At 37.6% G+C, this 12,162-nt stretch overlaps 1 protein-coding gene across 1 annotated transcript; it reads left to right on the top strand.

Moving 5' to 3' along the window:
- Positions 1-862: 862 nt before the first annotated feature.
- LOC107798079 (uncharacterized) lies at positions 863-6,646 on the top strand. The gene is made up of 4 exons (XM_075230380.1): positions 863-1,188; positions 3,423-4,369; positions 5,549-6,268; positions 6,340-6,646. The coding sequence occupies exons 2-3, from the start codon at positions 3,489-3,491 to the stop codon at positions 5,730-5,732; spliced, it is 1,065 nt and encodes a 354-aa protein (XP_075086481.1). The 5' UTR covers positions 863-1,188; positions 3,423-3,488; the 3' UTR covers positions 5,733-6,268; positions 6,340-6,646.
- The last annotated feature ends 5,516 nt before the right edge of the window (positions 6,647-12,162 follow it).

Genomic DNA, 12,162 nt, shown 5'->3' with positions numbered 1-12,162 from the left:
ACACATACAATCACAACACATCATCCAACGTCACTGCTATTCAACACTCACAACCACCACCGTTTTGAACCTCCAATTGATGGGTTGTTGTTAGCTCATGCATGCAGTTATGCACTCTTTGAATAGGAATCTAGCTTTTCAAAGATCCTGGCTTTCCTACTTTGGTAGGTCTTCGAGATCCTTTTCATGACCTATTTTGGACGATATTTATCTATGCATTATATTTCTTCAACCATTTGAGTGAAATGCGGCAAAAGAAAAAGAAACAATATCACCCTAAGGACGTTGTGGAGGAAAAATCGAACTATTCCGTGGAGGTGGAGTGAGCAAAACAGTACTTATTAGCTTATCATGACCACCACCAGCTGGCAGCTACTATCCAAATTTATTTCTTAGCATTATTTGGTTGATATAGAGTTATGCATGAATACATATATTATTTTATGTGAGATAGAATGAAAAATAAAAATATATTTATTGGCAATACGTGAATAAAATAATTACTAAACACAAAAAAAGCTATTAAAGTAAGCATTCTCATATTTTCACTCAACAAATAAAAATTGTCACATTATTATATGACCTCATAAATATTTCCTACATTATAATTTCTGTATAATTAATACGGGAATCAAACGACGCCCAACTTATTTTCTCTCGTTAGGATCAGCTGTGGCATGTTAACAGTAAAACTAGCGATGGCGCCAACGGTTAGGTATAACTTATAAAAGCATACATTACCGAAATAGCAGCTTAGCCCTTCCTTTTTTATGCAAATTTAACCCAAAAAATGAAATCCCTAAAAAATTCTTTTCCTATCGACCCTAAATCCAATTTTTTTGTTTTTGCATTTTGATTTCTGTTAATCCTTTTGTTAAAATTATAAAACTTTTCTTTCATATTTAAATATTTCTTGATTGTCAATCTCTAGCTTTTTGTTTGCAGAAATGCCACTTCTATGTTGGTAATTTACTTGCAAACATGAAATAGCTAGTTATTAAGATTCCAATGAAGGTGCTATGAATTTCTTAAAAGATTTTAGATACTTTCAATTGCTTTCTTGGCACTTTTTATTTCAAAATTAGAGCAATCGTATTTTTCTTGTAAAGCCTATTTGAATACGAATTTTGCCCAAATTCAGAGCCTGTGAAATTGCATTGGATGATATTACGCACATTTGATTTGGAGGTGAGTATTATTTGTTTTATATATGAGCCTAATGAACAAGAAGAATTATACCTCTTTTTGTTATTATAATTGTGTTCGGGCCAGCTTACGCGCAAAGATTGTACATTGCTCTAATCGCTTACATAATGATCGATGGTTTATATTAGATATAATAACTTTCAAAGATTTATGATTATTAACGTTCATTTGGTTAGCAGATTCAGAGTTTGAAAATAATTTGTTGCTAGAGTTATATGGTGAAAGAAAGGAGATTGATGATTCATATAGCCGATCACAACTAGTTTGACATTGATGCGTAGAAGACTGATTGATTGATTTATTGTTGCTCTATGAATCTAGAAAGAACAACGGAGAACCATGAAAATTTAAACCTTTTTTTAATTGTTTTTTTTTTTCAATCTGCCCCAGAATCCTGGAAGTCACCTTCTAATTCCCATTTTGGTGAAACAAATTGGTGATGTCATGTGGCATAGTATGAAAGGTGTGACCTAGCAGTCAATGAATTGGATGAAGGTCATGAGAGATCATGTTCAAATTTCAATAGAGACGAGTGATTTCTTCCCATCTATTGAATCCTTGGTGGGTACCAGAAATGCTATAGTTATCAAAAAAGAAAAATGATGAAACTGGGAAAATAGCTCTAGATGGATTTGAAGCCTTGGTGGGCATTAAACCTATGGTGGTTATTCATCCTAAACTCGACAATATTGGTTTATAGTCTTAATTTTACACATAGTTAGATATCTTAGTCGGGGCCTAAGATAAACGCCCCCGGCTAAGAGAACTGGCAAAATGTAGTTAGTAGTTGGTTTTGAAGAATAATGCCTGATTCTTACTTAACTCCAAACTTCTTTCCTGGAAGAGTATTTCTGAGCTCATAATATCTGAAATTCTGTCTGTATTTTTAACATATCCATCTTACTATGATCTGATAACTTAAGTAGTGTTGGATAGTTTATATGGCAAAAGGCCAAATATACCTCTCTACTTTCGAAAATGGTTTAAGAATACCTCTCGTTATACTATTGGGTTATTTATACCCCTGCAGTCATACTTTAGGTTCAAATATACCCCTCATTTAAACGGAGAGACACGTGTCATCGTCCGTTAATTAAAAAGACTCATTATCCATAGCTGAAAAATAATTTTTTTTTTTGTAAAAACTGGAAAAAACTGAAAAAACATTTTTACTAAAAACTGAAAAAAGCGAAAATATTTGTTTTTCCAGTTTTTACAAAAAAACTGCTTTAAAAAAACTGAAAAATATTTTCTAAAACAATATTTTTGTAAAAACTGAAAAATAATTTTCTAAAGCAATTAAAAACTGAAAAAAACTGAAATATTTTTAACTAAAAACTGGAAAAAAAAAATTGTTTTTTCAGTTTTTACAAAAACACTGCTTTAGAAATTTGCTTTTTAGTTTTTTTTTTCAGTTTTTACAAAAATATTATTTTAGAAAATATTTTTTAGCTTTTTTAAAGCAGTTATTTTGTAAAAACTGGGAAAAAAAAGAAGAAGATATTCTCGTTTTTTTCAGTTTTTAGTAAAAAAAAATTCAATTTTTACAAAAAAAATTGCTTTAGAAAATTGATTTTCAGCTTTCTTTTTTCAGGTTTTTCAAAAACATTGTTTTAGAAAATATTTTGCAATTTTTTCTAAAGCAGTTTTTTTGTAAAAGCTGAAAAAAAATATTTTCGGTTTTTTCAGTTTTTAGTAAAAATAATTTTAGTTTTTTCTAGTTTTTACAAAAAAAAATTGCTTTTCGGGTATGATTAATGGGTCTTTTTAATTAATTAGAAGATATTTAGAATTGACCAACATGACGATGACACGTGTCCCTCCGTTTAAATGAGGGTTATATTTGAACCCAAAATATGACTGCAGGGTATAAATAACTCAATAGTATAACGAGGAGTATTTTTAGACCATTTTGAAAAGTAGAGGTATATATTTGGCCCTTTGTAGTTTATAATAATAAAAAGACGTCTGTTCTGAAAAGGTTTCAACCTTTTGAAATTATGTTCTATAAATAAGAACGTTGTTTTGTACTTCCAGACGAGAGACATTGTATTCCCAGAGATCGTTGTCTGCTATCCATAAACTGGGGCAATCAATCTTTCGAGGAAGTGTTCTACACGCCTCAAGCTATGTTAGGCTATATATATTTTCCCCCTATCTTTATCAACTTTTCTAGCAAGTAGTAGATGCTTTGCTGATTCGTCCTTGTTCTGCAGGAGAAAGATTTGCTTGAGTTGCCGATAGCATTGAAGAATTGTGTTTAATCAGAGGGAAAATAAAATATGGAGAAAGCGAATGCTAGCAATAAACCTGTAATGCAACATCCTGATTCTCACTTATCAGCTTCTTCATCATCTGATTCGTCACTAGAACTAAGTACTCATCCAAAGGAGTCTCTTGGAGATTTATATACAAAGTCCGAACCAGATGCTTCCCTATCTCCTAGTCCAGCAGCCTCATGGTTTCCTGATGTTTCTTCTCAGACGCCACAGTGGAGTATGATGAGTAATTCTCCGCGTGCTGAAACAGGAAATCCATTATTCCCCGATGCTTTTCCTCAGAATCTTGAGCCAATGAAATCCCCTCCATCACATAGTACTATGGATCATCCTCCAGGTTATGATCCTAATCGTATTCCTAAATCCATTTTTTCGAGCAAGCCTACCACCCCGGAATGGAGCACTGCATCAAATGAGTCATTGTTTAGTATTCAAATGGGAACCAACAGCTTCTCCACAGATTACTCTCACTTGCTATCCAAATCTCAAGAACTCAACAAGCCTGAGGAATGGAAAAATTCTCCATATTATGCATCCGAAGTTAAATCCAATGACAGTAAGAACTTATCTTCCCCCCTTCCCCCTCTTATCGATGTAAGCAGAGATAGGGATGAAAAAAGTGCAAGAGCGTCGGAAGGTCCTGGTATACAAGAGAAGAATGTCGAGACCCCCAAAATGGTCTCAGAGGAAAAACCTGTGAATAATAATATCAAAGGAAAGACAAGTAGTGTCATTGAAGAGCCTGCTGCTACCACCTCCAACAGGACTGATGACAGAGCTGTTCCACCAACTGAGGCTACTCGTATTTCTTCACCTGCTCGTACTTCTTCACCTTGCCACTCCGAGGCGAGTGGAAACAGCAGTAGTTCCTTTGCTTTCCCAGTGTAAGCTCTCCTTTCAGTGTTTTACATATAAATATTGGAACATAAACAAAAAATTTCTTTTTTCTTAACACATAAAGAACATGAACATTTTATATCCTACAAAAGTATAAGGATACTTGGCAATTATGACAATCATCACCTTTTTCGTCAAAATAACAGCTGGGATAAAAGGTAAAAGCATCATACTGCTTTTTTGTGTAAAAGAGACGTTGTAATTGACATCTAGAAACATAGAACTTTCTGCTGTTTTATTTTTTCTAATTCATAATCTCATTCTCTTGTTGAATTTTATGCTCTATAGCATTAATTTTCCTCTCATCAAGGTTGCACCATGCACTATATATTTGTTTTGTGCTCATATTTGTACGAGACATCATGTTATCAAATTGCTGTCTAACATTATCCATTTATATATTTTGTGTATTCCTTTTTAAAGACAAACACAAAGATTTTCCTGCCAGTCTAAAAGCATACTTTTAAACTTCATGATTCATACATAGGGTATGCTATTCTATGTATTGATGTCACTATCCTTCGAGGGCGTTACCTGTATTCTGAATTTATCTATCAGAAAAAAGTAATTATTATCTTTCCTAGCTTTGCAAACATAACATTTATGAGTCTGGACCAAAGAAGCAGAATTTCAGACAAAACCTTTTAGCTTATGAAATAAGCATTGCATTGTTGTATTTAGTATGTGACTAATATTGTTGTTTTTCTGCTCCCAATTATTTGATCAGATATAAAAGTTTGCCTTTTGTAAAGAGAGGGGTCGCCTTTTGATGTTTTAAAAGTGTTTCATCTGACAGATTGGATTCAGCATTTTGTTTATGCCTTGGGGATTTTTGATGTAGTGATCTTCCTAATGTTCTTTAATAATTAGAGAAACTTTTATATTAGCGCCAAACTTCTTTTGAAGGACAGTTTTAAAACCTTTGGAGAAATGGATTAAACCTTCTATTCGTTTTTGGATCTGGACTTGATCATGTTATTGCACTGCTAATCGAGAATAACCGCTTTTTTCCCATGTTTATCATTCCCTCTCTCTTTATCTATCTATGTTAAGGTTTCGTATTTGAGATGATGTAGTTATCTTTTGTGATATATGGTTTGCGAGGAGTCATTACCATGCATGAAATACATTTGAACTGTATCTGATTAATTTTTTGTTCAATCCAGACTAGTAAATGATGGTGCGAAAAGCAACTCGCTGAAAGGTGCCGCTGAGAAAGTAGAGAAACCTCAATCTCAACCAGAGTTCCAACCAGAAAAGCAGCCGCAACACAAGCAATCAGAATCACAGCTTAAAGCAGCAGAGAAAAGTTGGTGTTCATGTTTCACATGTTGGCCTCACTGTTGTTGATATATGATTTTCCTCTCCTATGTACATTGATAAGAATATTGACTAAACCATCTTCACTTCATCAACGACGCTTCTCAGCTGAATTGAGGAAAGTTGGAAGTTAGGTCAATATAATGAAATGATATAGTATTCACTAAGAAGCTTTACAGATAATATTGTGGTGCCTGAAGATCCTTAATATCGTAAGCATTAATCGGTTGATCTTCTTAGAAATTTAACAGTTTGCCCTCTTAGGAAGTGTTTGGTGAATATGCATGCTTTCTGGTGAAATATTGGTCTAACACTCTTAACTACCATAAGTTGCAGTGATCTTCATTAGTCACATTCTACTGATCTCAGCTAAGGAGTTTCAGCTGTGAGAAAATTGTACAACTTTGTAAGGGAGGAAATTCTTTTTCTAGGATGACTATTTGTTTGCAGATTGTAGTGGCCAAAACCTAACATGGGCCGAGCCGAGCAGTGTCCGGAACCAAGTTCAGTTCGAGCAAGCCATATTGGTTGACATGATATTCCATCACAAATGCACCAGGCCTTTGGTACGCTTTCTGACCCCGTTAAGATAGACCAGATCAACTCGCAACGTTCATGGTGTGAGATATCCATACAGACTCCCCAGACTTCCAAGGACGTGCCTGCACTCAACTCCTCGCACCCCTTCCATCTTAGTCGGGCTGTTGGACACGTCAATCCACTATATAGAGGGGATCAATCCTCTTCAGCGGCAACACTACAACTTTGATTACTTGAATATCTTAAGTTCTCTCATTATAAGTTCTGTTTGTTGTAAAACACATTGCTGAGCCTATTTAGTCTGTATCGTGAATTGGCTGCTTTAACACACCACTGTAACTCTCCAAGCTCAGAGGCGCATTACTGTATAAGAACTCTTTGCTGCTTTCTCTTTATCTTTTGTCCATTATGTCTTGGTTTATACATCTAAGCGGTGGATTCTAAAATCCACACAGATGCAACTGGGCAGCAGTTTAGGTTGCCCCATTTATCTGTCATAGATTTCGTTCAGCTGAATACATATTTTCAGTGAGATAATGTACGAGGCTGGCAGCAGATTATGGGGATAATTGATAAGCCAGAATGTAATGTGGATGCTGTATCGTTAAAATATGTTCATATTTAATGATCGCACGAGAAAGCGACACGTGGAACCGAATGCAGAAGATAGCTAAACCTGAAGGCAATGATCTCGCTTGCCATCGGAGAGAATGATACTCATAACAACAAAATTAATGCCTGCGTCCGGTAGTATTCAGTGAAAAATATTCTACAACATTAAGTGCATGATCTGTTACAGAGAATATGACATTCACTGCCCACCGTTACACATCCTTCAATGGCCCTCATAATTGTCATTAAAGAGGAGCTTGATCCTAGGACCTTGTTCCCTAAGTGCAGCTATAAATAGTGAGCCATATTATCATTGTAATAGACACAAATTTTCTGACAAGCATACACCATATTCTATCAAAAGCTCAATAACATTTTACTTTCTTGCTTATTTGTATTGTTCTTATTGCTCCCGATAGCTCTGCGCCCGAAATCAAGATATCTGTCGTCTATTTCAGTTTTAAGGCTAAGTCTTATATTTTTGTCTAATTCATCTATTATTTTTTGGATCAAATTAATTCACTTGTCTATAAACCACGTACAAATTCAACTGTACCATTTTACGGATAAATAGATGCAACATCTGAAGCCTCAGTTAAGGAAAACTTTAATAGTTTAATCTACTCAGGAATTGATATTAAGTGCATTAGCCAGATACATGATGACTTCATTTACTTATTTATTTTATAATTACGGTATCTGAATCGTTTTGTGTGCACCTCGACTATTCCATTAGTTACCTGTCAAGAATTGACAACTTCCTTATACGAAAAGGTAAAAACAAGATGAGTTTGACTTACCATGATTTTTGGCCTTCCACCCATATTTAAGGGCCAGTTCTTTCCACGTATGGGTCTCGCCGTAGTAATGTCCAAAATATTTTGGACCCACTGGTCCAAGTCTTCAACCCTAGGTGGAACCCACTGAGTCCCTGAAATAAGCGAAAGAAGAAGGGTCAATAACGATATGGAATGATCTTTAACGGAAGAAAAGACAAATGGTGAACTTACAAGTGCAGTTCCATAATTTCGGAAAGGATGAAGTCGTAGCCGGAATGATATTACTGGGGGCGACTGAAGCGATCCTTTCCATCCACCCACGGTCGTTTTCATCATCCATACTGGATAGCAGAGCATGGTGGCCGCGCTTGCTGCGCGGAAGATTTTTGGGGAATAGAGGTTCATCAATCGAGCTAGGGTTAGCTCTTCTCCCGTCTCATAGCACAGGCGCCGAAGACAAGTGATTGTCCTCCACACAGAAGGACTTACCTGTGCCGAGCATACCTAGTAGCGGATGCAGAACTCCATGATGATGGAGTCAAACTCTCCACTCAAAGAGAATGGTCCCAAAGTGAAAGGATACGTGTAAAAATACGTAAAACCCTTCCTGGGTAAGGTTATTCGATCTGCCGGGTCGGGAGTGATAATGTCTAAATATTGACAGTGGCAGTCTTTCTTCACAGCAGGAATACTGGAAGGATAGATGGAAGAAGGATATGCGCTAACTGCCTACGTACGAGGGTGAGCGGAAGGATACTTCTCTTCAAAGTCTTTGACGGTGACAAGACTCTTTGGGATGATGGAGCTCACCGTAGGTGGAGCAGCATCATCAGCTATACCTTTGTTCTTTGAATAAATAGGGTTAATGGAAAAAGTGACCATTTTTAATCAGAAAAGGGGGAACGTTTTCTCTCAAGAAGAAGATTAAAGAAAGGTTGAAGACAAAGTACGAGTTGAGTAAAAAGAGTTTGAGAAAGTGTAAAGAATTATGAATTGTAAATGAAGAGGTTTGATGCGTATGAGTAAAGGTATAGGCAGCTAAAATCATGGTCATAATTACCTCAAAAATCGGAAAAAGTGAGGCTAAATCGTGGGATGACGCATGTTCGGGGCATTAAATGCGGAGAGACGGGCGTCTAATCAACCGTGAGAAACTTTTCTGAGGGGGTCAAAGAATTACCCGCCAAAAAAGGTATTTATACCAACTTTTCGGTGACACAAAGTTATGCCACCGGAAAGCATGGGGACTATCTATATAGGGTAAAATATGTTCATATTTAATGATCGCATGAGAAAGCGACACGTGGAACCGAAGTCAGAAGATAGCTAAACCTGAAGGCAATGATCTCGCTTGTCATCGGAGAGAAGATACTCATAACGATAAAATTAATGTCATCGTCCGGTAGCATTCAATGAATAATATTCTACAGCATTAAGTGCATGATCCGTTGCAGAGAATATGACATTCACTGCCCACCCTTACACATTCTTCAATGGCCCTTATAATTGTCATTAAAGAGGAGGTTGATCCTAGGACCTTGTTCCCTAGGTGCATCTATAAACAGTGAGCCCTATTATCATTGTAGTGGACACAAATTTTCTAACAAGCATACACCATATTCCATCAAAATATCAATAATTTACTTAATGCCTCCAGATAGCTCTGCGCCCAGAATCAAGATATCTATAGTCTATTTTAGTTTTAAGGCTAAGTCTTATATTTCTTTCTAATTCATCTATTATTTTTTGGATAAATTAGTTCACTTGTCTATAAATCACGTATAAATTCAACTGTATCATTTTACGGGTAAACAGTTTGGCGCCCACTGTGGGGCATAGACAGTCGTGTAATTGAATTGATCCCTGCATCTGTTACTAACTTGTGTGATTCTTTGTTCTTAGCCAAAAATCATTAAATATGGCAGATAATGGAGTTAACAACACACACAAAGTTGAGGCCCAGGAAATCAGCCTCGGGATGAGAATTCAATGAGTGATACCCGCAAGGAGGTGAACGAGGCCACGCCGGTCCACGGTGGCCGATATCTGTGACATGTTCGGGAGGCAACTCCTGATGATGTTGAAGAAGAGCACGTCGTGGAAGTAGTCAGGGTCTTGCAAGAGCAACAGGAGGCCATTATAGGCCATCTCACACGATAGGATAAGGTCATGACAGAGCTGAAGTAGGCGTTGTCGGGAGTTCCAACAATGTAAATGGGCAAGGCCCAATTCTTCCGGTGCTCCCGCAAACCAAATGACGCAGAGGGTCGACAAAAACACCCCGATGGGCGAGGTCGGATCTGATGGGGCTGGGGGGAACGGATACGGTCACAACAATGAGAGTGCTCCCTTTAAAATCGAACTCATGCAATTTATGAGGGAAGTAAATGCCAGAATGGATCAAATTCCGGGTGCACCACCAGTGCTGAAAGAGCCGGACTAAAAAAGTACACACATTTTCCGTACAAACCAAGCGCGGCACCGGAACTGATCCCGAAGTTTTTTAAAATGCCAGACGTGCCAAAGTATGATGGGACTTCAGATCCTCAAGAGCATATCACCACCTATTGTAACGACCCGGCCGGTCGTTTTGAGAGTTAGAGCCCCGAACCCCTATTAACTGCTTTCCCCATATCTATTTCTGCTATTGTGACTTGTCGGGATGATTGGTTTTGAGTTTTGGAGTGTTTTTGGACACAGTCTCTAAATGAGAGTTTAAGCCTTAGGATTTGGACCGTAGTCGGAACTGTATGAAGACGACTCTGGAATGGAATTCTGTCGGTTCCGTTAGCTTCGTTAGGTGATTTTGGGTTTAGGGGCGTGTTCAGATTGTGTTTTGGAGGTCCGTAGCTCATTTAGGCTTGAAATGGCGAAAGTCGAGTTTTTGGAATTTTGGGTCGGTAGTGGAATTTTTGATATTGGGGTCGTTTTCCGATTCTGGAAGTTGGAGTAGGTTCATAATGTTGATTATGACTTGTGCGCAAAATTTGAGGTCAATCGAACGTGATTTGATAGGTTTCGGCATCGGTTGTAGAATTTTGAAGTTTTAAGTTCTTTAAGTTTGAATTGGAGGGTGATTCGTGATTTTAGCATTGTTTGATGTGATTTGAGAGATCGACTAAGTTCGTACGGTATTTTAGGATTTTCTGGTATGTTTGGTCGAGGTCCCGGGGGCCTCGGGTGTGTTTCGGATGCTCAACGAGTCATCTTTGGACTTAGAGAAGTAACAGATTTCTGGTGTTTTATTGCAAAAAAATCCTTCATCGCGTTCGCAAGAGGTGCCTCGCGATCGCATAGAGCATCTGGGAAAGGCAACTAAGTTGTTCCCACGTTCGCAAAGGTGTGGGACCTTAAGCCTACACGTTCACGATATGGTCCTCGCATTCGCGTAGAGGAACGGGGCAGAGGAAGCTTCAGGCATTAAGCTTACGCATTCGCGAAGAGGTTCCCGCGTTCGCAAAGAGTCCGTCAGTGGAAGGTACGCATTCGCGAGAGTCCCCTCGCATTCGCGAAGGAGGAATTTTGGGCCAGTGGAAGATTGTTCATCGCGTTCGCGATCGTGATGTCGCGTTCGCGAAGAAGAACGCACCTGGCAGAATTTAAGGTTCAAAAACGAGGGTTGAGATCATAACACAAAAATTTGATTGAGAGCTCGGTAGAAGGCGAAATTTGGAGAGATTTTTGGAGGAAGTTTGTGGGTAATGATTCCTAACTCCTTTATGGTTATATTCCACTAATCTATGGTTGATTTCATCATTTAATTTCGGATTTTGGGGTTGAAATTGGGAAAAGTTTGGAAGAACTTCTTCAACAAAGATTTCGAGTTTTGAAAGGGAATTTGTGGTCGGATTTGAGTAATTTTTATATGGTTAGACTCGTGAGTGAGTGGGTCTTCGTATTTTGTGACTTTTACCCGATTCCAAAATGTGGGCCCCACGGGCGATTTTTGAGTTAATTTCGGAATTTTTGTTAAAGTATTGATTTCATTAATTAGATGAGTCTATTATGGTTATATTTATGATATGTAATTGCTTTTGGCTAGATTTGGGCCATTCGGAGCCGGATATTCGTGGGAAAGGCATTGTGACCGATTGATTGAGCTTGGTTCGAGGTAAGTGGCTTGCCTAACTTTGTGTGGGGGAAATTCCCTTAAGATTTGGAACTATTGTGATATGTGAGCGTCGTGTACGTGAGGTGACGAGTACATACACGGGCTAGTTGTGGTAAAACCCGATTTTTCTTACTGAGCAACAATATGTTTTTCTGTTATTTTGAGCTATACCATTTTAATGAGCACTAATCTATTTTCTTTCTTAATTGAGTTATTCCAATATGTGTAGCTATCATGTTTAGTATAATACAACATGTCTACGTGTCTTAATTGTTTATGTGAATTATGTGCAACATGGTTAGTGAATTTCCTGCTTCTTCCCTGACTGGTACTTAGTCTAAATCGTAAGAATTTCGTGATGTAGCTGTATTTCTATCGTTCGCGCTGCATATATACTTTGGGACTACGGAACGGTATT

The sequence above is a fragment of the Nicotiana tabacum genome, chromosome 14 (genome assembly GCF_000715075.1).
Source record: "Nicotiana tabacum cultivar K326 chromosome 14, ASM71507v2, whole genome shotgun sequence".
NCBI lineage: Eukaryota > Viridiplantae > Streptophyta > Magnoliopsida > Solanales > Solanaceae > Nicotiana > Nicotiana tabacum.
This window is presented reverse-complemented; position numbering and strand designations above follow the sequence as displayed.